We start from the raw sequence: 14,765 nt of genomic DNA on the forward strand, positions 1-14,765 counted from the left end.
CACCAAAACAGTTACGTTAGAAGTCTTGGAGGACTAAAAAGTTACAACATGAGTAGAACAAGTCTCACACTACATTTCTGTTAATTAATATTGTTATCAAAAATCTTTAAGGTGTTCAACATCTATGTAAACTCCTAAAATTATGGATGGCAATGAACCTTTATAAGAAAAAAGCAAGCAAAGTCAGAACACACAATAGGGGGGAAACCCACAACTGCTGCCAGATTCTTCAGATACAAGAAAGGAGGACAGAGATCTCTACAGCATGAATGTTACCCAAAGAAAGGAGAGTCCTGCTCTCCTAACTTCATGTTACTAGCTCTGTGACAGAATCACTAAACAAAAAGAAAGAGGAATAAGAGAAAGGAAATAAATGTTTCTATAGTATTAACATTTTTAATGTCTTTTTTCATTTGGTTCTCAGAATTTACCCTTTAGGTTACAAAGGGGGAATGAAGATGACATTTTAAAAAACCGAAGCACATCAATGTGTAATCAAAGAAGAACAAGTATCTGAAGAAGAAAAGAATCTTTACCTGCATCAAAAGATTGGAGGGTGGCAATGGGAAACACAAGAGAAGTGAAAGAAGGCCCCCTGAACACCAGGAGAGAAGAGCTCTATGTGGGGTTTCTTGTGAAAACACTTGAAAAGGACCCACACTGTACAGAGAAAGCAGCTGCTTCCTCCCAAGCAATGCTAATATGAAGACATAGATGCCATCGGCTATACTACCTACTTCTGGTAAATGACTTGAACCCATGATAAGTAACCTTAAAAGTCTTAGGCAAGATCTGATACAGCCTACGAAGGACCAAGGAGCATACAATGATAGAGGTAAATCAAGAAAGGCTCAAAGGTATTTAAACTTAGGCTCAGAGAGGATGAATGATTTGACCAAGGAGACAAAGGAAGTAAGAGGAAGAGCAGAGATATGAACCTAGATCCTCTGGTTCCAAATCTGCCATATTTTCCACCACACCACACTGTCTTCAGTGTGGAGAGCTTCAGAAAAGCAAATTTGAGATAAGTTAAGGATTTGGGTATGTGGACAGGATTTAAAAAATCAGAAATGACCATCACATAAAACAATATAATGGGAAATGAGGTAATTAAAATACTAACTTTGGATATTTTTCTTATATTGACAATAATGATTGTTTTTTTGAAGGAGAAATATGTGAAAATCAACCTAAACTCTAACTTAGGAAAGAACCATTTATCCTTTTTAAAAGTTAATGGGAAATATTTTAGCATAAGGTGATTAAAAATCTATATTGAATTCTTTTTTTTTTAATCCCTTACTATGAGTTCAAAAGCAAAAGAGCAGTAAGAGCTAGGCAATGGGAGTTAAGTGACTTGCCCAGGGTACATTCACAGCTTAAGATGTTGACAAGGTTAATATGATGACAAGGTTAAGTTGATGATTTTAAAATAGTGTTATGCCTGGTTATGACCCAAGATAGATGTAACTCTTAAATCTTATATTTTTTTTAAGTCTGCAATAATCTTGACGAAAAAATGATTTGGGGCATTTGCTGTTTTCCTATCCTCTGTCATAACTACATTTTTTTCCAGTATGTGTGTTTCCTTAAAACTTTAATAATAACTGCTTAGTCCCCAAGTTATTTTATTTGTTTTTAATTATATTGATATCCTTTTTAAAAAATCACTTTATTTCCCAATATATCCCTCTCCACTGCCTCACCCATTCTTTATAAAAAAGAATAAAAATGGAAGAGGAAACAAAGTAGCTCACCAAAAATAACCAATACATACATTAAGTCTGTCATGATAAGCAGTGTTCTACCTCATTACATTTTTTAAAGGAAAAAAAGCCTTAATACACAAAAGAAAATACATAAACCCCCACAAAATAAACTGGCCTATTGTGTAATTACAAAACAATTTTTTAGTTAACGAAAAATAGTAGGGAAGACGTTTTATAGACTATTTGTACTAAAAAACTTAGATGAGTACAAACATAAATGAATTCAATAAAAGTGGTGATATACCATTTCCCAAAGTAACTATCACTGGCTAAGATAAAAAGTTATATTTGGCACTGGGGCTTTTCTGTCGACCACTGTATAAACATGTATTTTTTTTTCAGTTAACCCTAAACTTCAATGACAGACCAATAGCCAGTGTACACCTAACAAAAACTAGAAAAAAATACTTGCCTAGATTCTTCAATGGAAGTGACCACTCTAGATTAGAATAACAGAGAAAATTCAAGGTGAGTAGAACATGCACCCTTTTCTGTAGATAATCCAATTTCAAAGGGTTCAAAGAAAGAACAGATAGGACACCACAGACAAAAATTGTATGGGAGAATGCAGCCCAAGAGGAATAGGAGGCTCTAAGTAATAAAATTCTTAAGATACAAAAATAATTCCAAAGAATAAGGTCATTATCTAGAGATCAACATGTGTGCTAAGGGAATTCACCTGTCAACTTAAGGTACTTTTTTGTCTTTGTCTTTATATTTTATTTTATGTAAACACATGGTACTTACTGGCTATTCATTAATCATAGGATAAAACATTTAAAGTCTGAAAGGAACTTAAGAGTCCATCTATTTTAATAGCTAAAGAATTTGAGGCTCAGAGAAGTTACTTGCCCAAGGTGACATAGTTATTGAGTGGCAGAAGCAGGATTCAATCCCAGGTCCAAAGCCAGCATTTTCCACACATGCCCCTCTACCTTCAAGCCACACAGTCAACAGACACCATAATCCCCAAACCCTATTTTTGTTTATCTGTGCAGGGGACTAGATAACATAAAATATCCTCTCCCCCAAATCCCCAGATACTTCTTTTTGCCCCACTTTATTAATGTGTCTCAGTGCTGGTCAGATTCCAGTTGCTTAAGGGGTTAAATTTCTTTCCAAAATGAAGATGAAATTTACAGTGAATATGACCTACACTTCTATGATTTCCATTCAAAGTACTCTTCGTCTTTCTTTGACTTTCATGAAGACCACCACTGGGCTGGTCCTCACAATCCTGATCCTATTTGTCTTAAGTTGATTTTCCTTGTTTTCTCCACAAGCAAGCCTGCTTAACCCACCTTCCTCTATTTCTTATAACAAAAATATTTAAGTAAAGTCAATGCCAAGAAAGGCCAAACTGCTTCTGACCACATATAGAAATTCTACTTAGACAATCCTTAATTCTCTAAGAGAAAATGCATTTCCTTAGTTCTCCAAGATTTTTCATTAGTTCATCAGAATTAGATTATTTTTTAGTATCATTTACTTTATTATTGTCGATCTATATACCATTCTCTTGGTTCACCTTCACTTTGCATTCATTAAGCCTCTTCATGTTTGTATGAATGCTTCATAGTTGATATTTTATGGCATATTTAATATTCTGTAATATTCTTCACAATTTGTTGTCATTTTCCTGATCAAAGGGCATAGTTTGTTGTTTTTTTATGAATTAAAAGAGTTCTGCTAAGAATATTTTCTTACATATAATACCTTGTATTCTGTCATTTGCCTGGACCCAGACCCAGTAACAGAATTGCTAGATAAAAGGGTATTATGACTGGTTTAGTGACTTTTCTCAATTCCAAATTCATTTTAGAACAGGGCATTAGAATCTTCCAGGTCATTTGATGGGTCTGAGGGAACACTTCAGAATAACCTTAATCTGCATTTCTATTACTAGTAATTTGGAATAACCATCTAATTGTTGATTAATTACATTTCTTCTGAAATCGACTGTTCATATTCTTTCATATTATGAACATATAACATGTATATATTATGAATTATATATTGGGGACTGGTTCTTAGTTTTATAGTCATTAATTTCCTATATATCTCAGGTATATTTATTAGAGATATTTCATGCAAAACTTTTTTTTAAACAGCAATTTTCAAAAAGATACATGCAGAAGACAAAATTGGAGCATGGTAACGGGATAAATACAAAAGCACACATAGAACTATAATAATTGTGTCAGGAGAGTCAAAGCTTAATATAAGTTGAGGCTAAGAAAGAAAGTTAAAAATAATAACACTTAAAAATGTATTTTATATATAAAATACTTACATATAAAGTAAACCAAAATACAAATATCAGAGTTAACCCTAAAGTTATAAGAGATCATTTTATGATACAGTCCTACTTTATATAATGGTTTGTGAACAAAAATGTTAGAGACTAAAAATATGAGAAGGATTAAGAAAGAGGCAGTGAGGTAGCTAGGGTAATTCAGTGGCTACAGCACAAGACCAACAGTCAAGAGAACCTGGGTTCAAACCTAGCCTCAGACACTTTCTAGCTGTGTGACCCAGGGCAGGTCACTTAACCCCAATTGCCCAGCCCTGGCAGATCTTCTTAGAAATGATACTAAGAAAGAAGTGTAAGGGAGGGAGGGTGTGAGAAAGGGAGGGTGCAAGGGAGGGGAGGGAAGGAAGGAGGAAGGAAGGGGGAAAAATAGGTGACATGGTACAATGGATGAAGAGAAAGTTAAGAAAACCCTGGGTTTGAACCCTTCCTCTGACACACACAGACTAACTCTGAGCAAGTAAGTCACTTGATGTCTCAGCCCTCTAGGCAACCCTTTAGGACTCTTTAAGTTGCAGAACATTTGCTGATTTGCACAGGAACTTCCTCACAAGAAGTTCTAAAAATAGATGAAGTCGCAGGTCCAGACATAGATCCTTCTCTCTTTCCTCAATCCCCACCTCCAAAACAATTAAGATGCATTCCAAGATGAAGGAGCCAAAGTACCTGTGTAACTTTTTTAGATTGCTGAATAAATATGGCTTCACCAAAAATATCCCTTGATGACAATGTTTAAGATAAGGCTTGAAATGACCAAATTCAGTATGGCATTTCCTATATGCCAATGTTCACAGAGTGAAGAACTTGAGCTAAAAGTTTAATATTATTTTTTGTGTGCTTTAACTGGTAAGCACTGCTTAAAGCTTCTAAAATAAATTGCATTTTCACAGATACAAGTTTAAATAAATCTCTCCTACTCTGCTGATTTTACCCTGTTTTATCAGAATTTTTTCTCCCTGAAAAAGACTTCCTGACATATTAGGACTAAATTTCAAATATTTCATAACAATTCATACATTTCACATGTATCCAAAAATTAATGTGAGAAAAGAAATGGGGCAACAATCAAATAAATTTACAATACTAGACAACTTAGTTCTATTATCAAAAATGATGAAAGGGGGGCAGCTGGATGGCTCCGTGGATTGAGAGCCAGGCCTAGAGACTGGAGATCCTGGTTTCAAATATGACCTCAGACACTTCCCAGCTGTGTGACCCTGGGCAAGTCACTAAACCCCCACTGCCTAGCCTTTACTGCTCTTTTCCTTTGGAGCCAATACACAGTATTGACTCCATGACAGAAGATAAGGGTTTAAAAAAAATGATGAGAGCAAATAGCTAATCTCTTTTTCAAAACTCCACAAAGTTTCACAATACCGAGTTATTTTGAGATAATCTGTGAAGTTCTCAGAAATTTCTTTAAAATTTAATATTTTAATATAATAAGTTAAGTATATGAAATTTTGGAGTGGCAGAGTGAGGCAGACATTTTGAAAGGAAAAGAAATTTCCATTATCATAGAATTGGAATGGTTCCATAAGAATTCTCATGTATTATTTTTCCTTCCTAGTCAACTATATTGATTCCGCATACTTCAGTAATTAATTTAATCCTGATAACACTCCCAAAAATGAAGCACACAAACACACATACACAAAAATTTGAGGGAGGAAAACATCTTATAATTTGTCATATGTATTAAAATTACCTTATATTCCTTGAGCACCTATCATCTTCACTGCATGGTAAAGTGATAGAAAATGGAGAAAGTAGTCACAGGTAGTCTCAGGTTTATAATTTGTATTAACAATCTGAAAGTGGTTAATCTGCCCAGAACTATTAACTGCTGGTTATATCTTTTTTTTTTCAGTTCACTGAACTTTCCTTATTTTACTTTCAGTTTACCTTAACTCAGATAATTTTAAATAGTTATAGTATTAACAAAACTTACCTCCATATTCTGCTCCCAATCGCAACATTAAGCGGATTGGAAAAACTTTTGCCCAAGGAATCTCCAGCTTCTGGATGAGAATTCCACAAAGAAAAGGACTACTTGGTAATGGGAGATCATCAAGTTTCTGAAAAGTAGGTGTAACAAATAGAAATCCTCCGTGATCCTTGCTATTGAGAAAACTTTCAGCAAAGGTAATACTATCCAAGTTTTCTATGTATTTTCCTAGACAAAAAAAAAAATACAAGTTAATGAAATAATTTTAAAATTCTTATCTAGCTGCTAAAAAAAGACTACATGATGTAATGACCAACAACCTTTAATCTCCTATAATATCTTGTAATCAAAATTCTTGAAATAAGCATTTAAGTTCATGGATTTTGATCTAGATAGATTAAAATGTAATGCCTTCCAATTTATGGATGAAAAAGAGGAGAAAAACATAGGTGATATGAAGTTCTGAAAGATGCAAAGGAATAAAGTAAGATGTGCAAGTCAAACCTAGGTTCTGTAAGGATAATTTTAGTGTTTTGACTTAAAATCTAAATAAGTGGTCGCCATGGGAAATTCCTAAATATGAAAATACCCAAGTCAGCTGGGGATTTATAGAGATTTTAATTAATAAAGAGAGAAGGAATTAAGAAAAGGAGAGAGAGAGAGAGAGAGAGAGAGAGAGAGAGAGAGAGAGAGAGAGAGAGAGAGAGAGAGAGAAGAGAGAGAGAGAGAATTAATTTAAACTGCTCTGGCTCAGGCTGAGCCAAGCAATAGTTAAAGGCCTAGGCCAAAGTGGCCTCTCTGAGCCTAAGGGAGAGGGAGTCAGTCTTATCACTCACCACAAGACCATCTCCAAGCAAGCCACAGTCCTCCACTGAATCTCCTAAACTGAGTTCAGAATCTAACTCAATTCAACTGACCCTGAACTGTCCTTTAACCTCCTTTTAAAGAGAATTTTCTCCTATGTCACCTCCCCTAAATTTTTATGTCTACCAATCACAGTAGATGCTTTTTTCCAGGACTGCCCATTCTTAGTTCTCATCTTCTTTGGTTCTCACCTTCTCTGATTAGATTATATCTTCTGAGTACTTCATACCTCTTTGTTAAGCTTGCCTTTTTGTAAGTTACTTGACCTTTTTAGGTACTAATTTAACCTTTACAGGTACTTAACACCTTTTTGTATTAGATCTAAAAACAGACCTATCTTAAGTTCTAGCTTTACTATAAGGTATGAGTTAGGGACTTTCATTGTTCAATCAAGAGTTTACAACTTTATCTTCCCCTAAGGCACTGTCTGAGTAGGGTGGAATAATTTTAAAAGTTCCCAATACATTCCTGATTCTTGTTAGACCAAGTATCTCCACTGTTACAATAAGGGAATAGCTAAACCAAATCTTCTAAGGTACAGTCTGAGTAGTTTTTAAGATTCACAGTTCCTACAATCCAAACTCTATATTCTTTGTAATGCACTGAGTTCCCTTAAGTTGAGCATCTAATACATGCATAGAATTCAGTTATTCCAATTTACTAAGACATTTGTAGATAAACTAAAAATGCAAGGTTAAGATGACTGAAATGAAAACAACATACAAAGAGTAATTTCCTTTTGTCTCCAATAAGGACATGCATTGATAAAGAGCCCCTTTATTAATGAATGTGTCAACACATTTCAACACTTTCAATACCAAAACTCAAGATAAAATTCTGTACCTTTTACTGCATCTTTATAAATGTTGATAAATAGAGTGAAGATGTCTTTAGGAATCCTATTGTCATTTGGCAAATAGAACAAAAGAACAAAAATTTCTGCCTGACCCAAACCATGTAGTCCATTGGTTGAGAAGTACCAATATTTTTCTGAAGAATCTTAAATGATAAAAGCATCATAAATATTATTATTTTTGTTAACCATAAAAAATCCAAGACTATTTCATCAAGTTCAACAATTTTCAAAATTATTTTTTTATCAAAAGCTTTGATATACTTTTTTCTAGATAAAATTTCAAGCCAAATTATATGCAAGTAAATTTATCGAAAAAAAAAGTAAACTTTAAAAGCAAAAAAAGACAGTCATACTAAAGGCAGTATGGTATGGATTTTGCCATTGGCATTTATAATGTTCCTGCTAATAGTGTGAAATGGCAGGGAGGCTCTACTAGGGGAGGGTGATAAAAAAAAGGGAAAGGGGGGAGGTATTAGAGAAGAAAGGGAGGGTGTTAGAGACAAGTCCACGATTGTCTGTTAAAAAGGGAGGAAACAAATATCTTCCCATTCCCTGACTAGTTCATCACATACCCATTGAAATCATACCCTGGTCCCCACACTGGGGACCATTAAATTAATAAATTACATTGAGGCTAAAAGTGCTACAAGAGGAAGTGAAGAATCATTCTGGAGACTAAAATTAGTAACTATTTATCTTCTCTTAAATTGACTCCTTACAAGCAGGATGAAAATTCATCAGCCATAAAGAATGATACATTATATATAACTAGGCAGCTCTGCTGTCAATTAGATTCACTACTCATTCCAGTCAATCAATGTGCCAGGTACTGTGCCAAGCACAGTCACCATATTTAACCAATAGCTCAAGTACCATCTTGCATAATTATACATGGTACTTATATAGAGAATCACAGCTAATCAAAATCCTCATTAAAATGTATGACCAGTTTGGTGCCTTTTCTTGATTCCAAGTTCATTTCAGAACAAAAGGACATTAGAATCTTCCAGTTTATGTGATGGGTCTGAGGGAACACTTCAGAATAACCTTAATCTGCATTTCTTACCAAGATTTTATTTTAAACTATATTTATATGTAGAAACTCATCCATAAATTAGATGGGTAAAGAAATATATGTCATTACTTACAAATTACTAACTTGACATTCACTAGGAGATTGGCATTTAGGATAAATGTAACTAGATTAGAGCCTCCATGTTCAAGAAGTGAAAAGACTTGCTCCTGAGATGGACATTCTTCTACTACAGGATCTAAAAAGTAAAAATAGATTCATTTCAGCCAGTATAATTTCTTGTTCATCTATTTTAAATGTCTTTATATTATGACAGAAAGCACACTAAAGGGGTAGCACAGTGGATAGAGTGCTAGGCCTGCAATTGAGGGGGCCTGGGTTCAAATCTGACCTCATGACTCTTCCTGTGTGACCCTGGACAAATCACTTAATCCCATTTGCCTAGCCCTTGCCTTTCTGTCTTAAAGTTGTTATTAAGTCAAAGTAAGAGAAAAAAAAAAGCACACTAACTTGATAATCCACTTTCATTATTTTCGGGTTGATAAATTATCATAGGATGGTTATTGCTGCACTTTAGCTCCTGGTCCACAAATCCCAATCCCACTCTCAGATAATAACTTTTTAATCCTCCCCAATTCCCTTTTTTCCTATGTGGAAGCAGCATGTTGCCACAGAAACCTTAACCGATTTCAAATCGGAAGCCTGGCTCTGCTGACTACCTGTTTGACCTCGCTTGGTCACTCCACCCTCTCTGAACCTTAGTTTTCTCACTGTAAAATAAGCATGTTGGAAGAGATGGTCTTTTCCAACACGGTCTTTTCCAGCTCTATGTCTATGATCCAAGACCAAAGGAACAAGCTACTTTAAAAACAAAAACCCAAAATGTCCTGTATGTGTAATACCGTAGGAAAATCTATAGATCCTGGATAAAAGGAACCTGAAAGGTCCATCTAGTTAATCCAGTCTCCTTATTTCACAGATAAGGAAGCTGAGACCCAGAATGGTTAAATGTCTTTTTTTTTTTAAATCCTTACCTATCAAGAGGCACTCTATGTGTATATAATACACAATACTGCGTATTGGCTCCAAGGCAGAAGAGCGGTAAGGGCTAAGCAGTGGGGGTCAAGTGACTTGCCCAGGCTCACCCAGCTGAGAAGTGTCTGGGGCCAGATTTGAACCCAGGACCTCCCAGCTCTAGTCCTGGCTCTCCATCCACTGAGCTCCCTAAGTGTCTTGAACAAGGTCACACAAAGAGAAAGTATCAGAATTGAGATTCAAACCCAAGTCTCTGACTACTGATAGTCCTCTTATCAGGCCTTGATCCAGCCACATGTAAAACGTTGTGCTTAGCTTCACATTCAAGTCTTGGCTCCAAATCCTCCTGGATTTAGTCTACTGGCCCACATTAGAACACAAAGGTCAGTAACTTTTTTCACCTACCAAACCCAGCCTCTCTCAATAATAAAATGGTAATGATTCAGTTAACACCCATTACAGGGTCTTGCACACAATACGTACCACAAATACGGGTGGCTGGCTTACTAAGATGGTGCCTCTCCCTTAATCAAAAGTATTCCTGAAAAGTAGGTGAACCAGATCCCCTTGTGCAATTAGGTGATACTGAGAAAGTTGTATATGCTGGAAGGGATCTCAGAAAAGACCTCATTCCAAACCCTGCGTTTCCAAGTAAGGAAATTAAGAATCTAAAAGAGAAAATTACTTTCCCAAGTAAGATCCATTCCTTGTTTCCAAAGTCTTGGATGGACAGAAAAATATTCTGGGTCCCTCACTGGGAAAATATCCACAGTAGTCAATAGGGCAAAGCTTGACACCCCAGCCACCAGCTGGGTCTCCTGAAAATGAGCAGGTCCTGAAGCACATTCGAGCTCTTAAACCGTATTCTCTTCATCAAGCCACACACATAAAAAGGAAAGGCTGTAACGAAGGCTGCATGGCAGAAAGGCTGGGGAGTCAAGAAAAGATATCTGCCAGGGATCCGCTCTAAGACATGCATGTATCTTCCAAATGCCTCGTATCACACATAACGGACCAAGAACTGAACATCCCAAAAATGCCTTAATTATGAACCTCAGATCTAGGAGCACCCCAAATTGATGCGATGCTTTAAATACATTCTTAAATGCCAGGTGGATAAGGGGATTTGGGGCTATACATCATATACATCTAAGAAATCCTCTAGCCCAAAATCCCTTCCAGAATTTTCAAAGTTTGGTTTTGTTAATGTAATCGAAATATTCAAACACACTAAATGAATCACAGACTCATTTGATACAATTCATCACTTTACGATGAGTCTTTATGTTGATGTTGCAGAACTTGTACATACTGGGCCTATCGACAAATAGGATAAATATAAGAAAAGCTGCTGAAGGGTTAGTTTCAAACAATGTAATCAAGAGAAAATAAAAAGCAATTATTAGTGTGACATTAATAAAGTTTCACCTTCTCCTCTTTCCCCAGCTGCAACTAGGAGAGGAGGCAAGCCATCCTCATCATTAGGTATAAGGTTGATATCTTTCCTCACGTATTTATCAATACCACACAGCAACCTGTAGTCTGAGGAACTACCAGCAGATAAATTGTTGGGTGCTGGCATGGCTGAAACAGAACTTGATTTCTCAACTGTTGTAGAAATGGGTGTTTCACTCTCAGGTACAAAAGAAGAAAGAGAACTTGGTAACATCTCAGGTGCAGCAGCATTCATGGGCAGTTCTTCCACAGACTGGGCTACAGAAACAGGACTTTGTAATTTCTCTTGTCTTGCAGGATCTGTTATCTCATCTTTGGACTTTTCCACTTCTAGAGAAGGACCATGATCCAGTGCATTTACAATCTGTGAAGCACAAAAAACATCTTAGATTATTATTTCATATTTTCTGAGCAACAGTTAAAGTTCTACACTCCTTTAAGGGTTGATTAAACTTAATAACAGTAAACAGTGAAGTCAACCCTATAAAATTGGATGCAACAGAATGGGTTAATGCTAGTTAAGAAAGCTAAAACAGGAAAGAATTACCTTAAGGTAAATTACATAAGGTACACAAGAAAATTCAAAGAACAGCAAGCACTGTTTGCAGATTCTCCAAAACAAGTTATCCACATTTTAAAATAAATAGTACTATTTCTATTATATAGCATTTTTCTTAAAAAATATATTCATATAAATTATTTCATATCGCTTTTTACATTTGTAGTAATTTCCACCCCATTTTTTGAGCCTGGGGAAAAACTTAAAAATACTTCCAAATTTCGTTCAATGGGAGACCCTCTCCTTTTCTAACAGTCCTAGAATCAGCCTATTCCTCCAAAAATCGTCTAAATCAGGGAGGATTTGAAGCTAAGGTAGATATTCCAGATGGGTTTCTATCTGTACTTCTGCTTTTGAGGCTGGTGAGACTTGAAATGGTTTATTTTAAAGGCTAACATTTACAAACTTTTAAATAGTAGTTGTTCTTCTTTCCCCATTTCCTCGTTTAAAAAAATTCCGATATAGTGATATTGTTACAAAGCATATAAGCTTGCACACTTGAAAATTTGAGCATATTGATTTCCCCTAACAAATAGCATAGATATCAACCTCACTGACTCCGTTAAATCAAACAAATCTTTATTAGGTGCCTCTTACATGAGTTACTATACAAGATGCTATGGATACAAATAAACAATGATAATCCTCTACCTTCAAATAATTTACAATCCAATACAGGGGATATGATATATCTACAAAGATGTAGCACACTAGGTAGAACATGATTAGAAGTGGTATAAAAAATATGAGGAGATGACTGAATTCAGGATAGCACAGAAAGTGAGAAATGAAAAGATTTTGGCCAGCGGAGACATGGATTGTCTACAAGGATGCACAAGAAAAAGATGAGGGAGCAGTGTGTAGTTGCTGTACCACAGTCAAATATGTGAGAGGAAGTGGTAAGAAATAAAGTTGAAAAAGTAGGCTGTAAACAGATTGTAAATGGCCTTAAAAGGCATTCAGTGTTCATTCTTTAAGCATTCCATCAAAGCATTTACTATTCATGTACTAGAGCAAGTGCTGGTTTTTGAGCACTCCAAGAATTTTCACATCTGAAGTCTCTGTACAGGGAAATATATCACATTTCCTTGCTATCATCTTTATTTTAATTTGGTCCTTTTGTTTCCACCACAAAAACATCAGGCTGTGATCTATTTGGTTTAAGTTTGTTTTTCCTTCTAGTCATATCAGAACTTTTTAAATCCTAAAAGTTCTATTTTCTAGCAGTTTCACAATGAACGAGAGGAAAGATCTGAGAAAAGAATAAAAGTTTAGAGATGGCAAGGGGGGGGGAGGTCTAAGTTTTAGGATAGTGCAAACTTACGCTTGTTTATTCACAGAAAGAAAGAAACCCTTGGAGAGAATGAAAATGAAAGAGGAAAAATGATAGAACATGATGTAGTATAGTGGTATCAAACTCAGATAGAAACAAGGATCTCTAAACCATCCATAAAGATCCCAAAAGGTCTTCTGCAGTGTTTTTGTTTTGTTAAGTATTTCCCAATTACATTTTAATCTAATTCAGCTTGCAATTGGAAGTGTTTGGACATCTCTGATCTAGGAGACAAAAGGAGAATGAATCAAGAGCATAAGAATGGGGTTAACCATGCAATGGAGGAAAGCCACTGCATTATCTGATTGAAAGAAGACGGAGAGACAAAAAAAGGTCTGGTGGTATGGAGGAAGGGAGACATAAGCTCAAAATGGATTGTCTTGCTCTTCTCAAAAAAGTTGGATGTTAAACCCTTTGCTTTGGCAGCAGAGCTCAAGAAAGAGTTGGGGACTTGAGCAGAAAAGTTAGGTTTTTAACAGTTGCTCCAGGGAGCCTGATTTCAAGTCAATCTGAGAAAATAAAAGAATTCCTATGCAGTAGCATAGTTTTTTTCCTAGTTCAGATTATACAGCATGAATTTGTAACTTTCCTCTAGTAGGAGTAGTAATGGTTAAGCTACTCACAAAGCAGAAACATCAGAACAAAGAGGTAAAAGATTCCAGGGTAGAAGACAATACTTTATTGAAATGGCTAATGATAACAATAACAGTAGATAACATCTTCCAGTGCTTACTAGATTCCAGACTTTACAATTATTCTCTTGATCCTCACAACAGGCCTGGGCTTTATTTATCCTCTTTTACAGATGAGGAAACAGAAATGGACAAGGCAAAGTGACTTGCCCAGAGTCACACCACTAGAAAGTATCTGAGGCTGGATTTCACCTCAGGTCTTCCTGACTCCAGACGAAAAGCTCTTTCCACTGCATCCAGCTGCTCTAGAAAATTCATAGGTTCATATTATGAAAGAAAAGTGAAACTGGGATAAGATGGGTGGGCAGGAAGAACTGGGATGGATCGTGGGACTAAATGCCCAAACATGAAATAAGCTAGAGAAGTGGAATGGTAAGATTACGAACAGTGAGGGGGACTATCAGAATTCAGGCATCTGGGGTTCAGAAGACCACACGTGCGGAATGATGAATTAAAGGCTGACCAAACTTGTCAGGAGCTGAAATCAAGTGGAGTTAATGGACAGGCTACAATGTTTGAAGTCACCAAAAATCTCAGCAGCAGACAAGGTGAAAAGGGAGACTTAGGAGGAGAGCACTGAGGTCCTCGAGTCAGGTGAGAGAGTGCCCTAAAACTGGTCGATGCCAATGACAAAGATCCCTCGGTGATAGAATTGCATACGTGGCACCAACTTCAAAGGAGGAGATGATGGGTAAGTAAGAATTGCCAAGACAGGATCTGAAGGCTAGAGTGGGAATTGAGCTGAATGAAATATGGCGGCAACTCCTGGATCTGTGAGTGGCTGCAGGAGAAAAGTTGCATGTAACAAGTGACGGGTCCATTTCTGCTCTTAGTAGGAGAAACTCTGAGATGCATACAGTCTATTTCACGAAGCACACTCAAAACAGTATAAGGGAAAGAACATTAACTC

General features: G+C 36.2%; 1 protein-coding gene and 1 long non-coding RNA gene across 4 annotated transcripts in view; one reads left to right on the forward strand and one right to left on the reverse strand.

Moving 5' to 3' along the window:
• The window catches only part of LOC130458547 (uncharacterized), a 39,373-nt gene that overhangs the window by 21,695 nt on the left and 2,913 nt on the right, over positions 1 to 14,765 (forward strand). Inside the window, exon 5 of one of the 2 annotated variants that reach the window (XR_008917955.1) lies at positions 425 to 4,347. The exons of the other annotated variant lie outside the window; for it this stretch is intronic. This is a non-coding gene — a long non-coding RNA (uncharacterized LOC130458547). Of the gene's footprint in view, positions 1 to 424; positions 4,348 to 14,765 lie in introns of those variants that run through there. 2 annotated transcript variants of the gene reach the window in all.
• Positions 1 to 14,765, reverse strand: part of ZFYVE16 (zinc finger FYVE-type containing 16) — a 75,025-nt gene that overhangs the window by 17,217 nt on the left and 43,043 nt on the right. For both annotated transcript variants that reach the window (XM_001365026.5, XM_007486285.3), the window contains exons 7-10: positions 11,245 to 11,635; positions 8,897 to 9,019; positions 7,736 to 7,891; positions 6,032 to 6,256 (exon numbers count right to left, since the gene is read on the reverse strand). In XM_001365026.5, coding sequence (XP_001365063.1) covers positions 6,032 to 6,256; positions 7,736 to 7,891; positions 8,897 to 9,019; positions 11,245 to 11,635 — 895 coding nt within the window. The remainder of the gene's footprint in view (positions 1 to 6,031; positions 6,257 to 7,735; positions 7,892 to 8,896; positions 9,020 to 11,244; positions 11,636 to 14,765) is intronic.

Source organism: Monodelphis domestica, chromosome 3, assembly GCF_027887165.1.
Source record: "Monodelphis domestica isolate mMonDom1 chromosome 3, mMonDom1.pri, whole genome shotgun sequence".
Lineage (NCBI taxonomy): Eukaryota > Metazoa > Chordata > Mammalia > Didelphimorphia > Didelphidae > Monodelphis > Monodelphis domestica.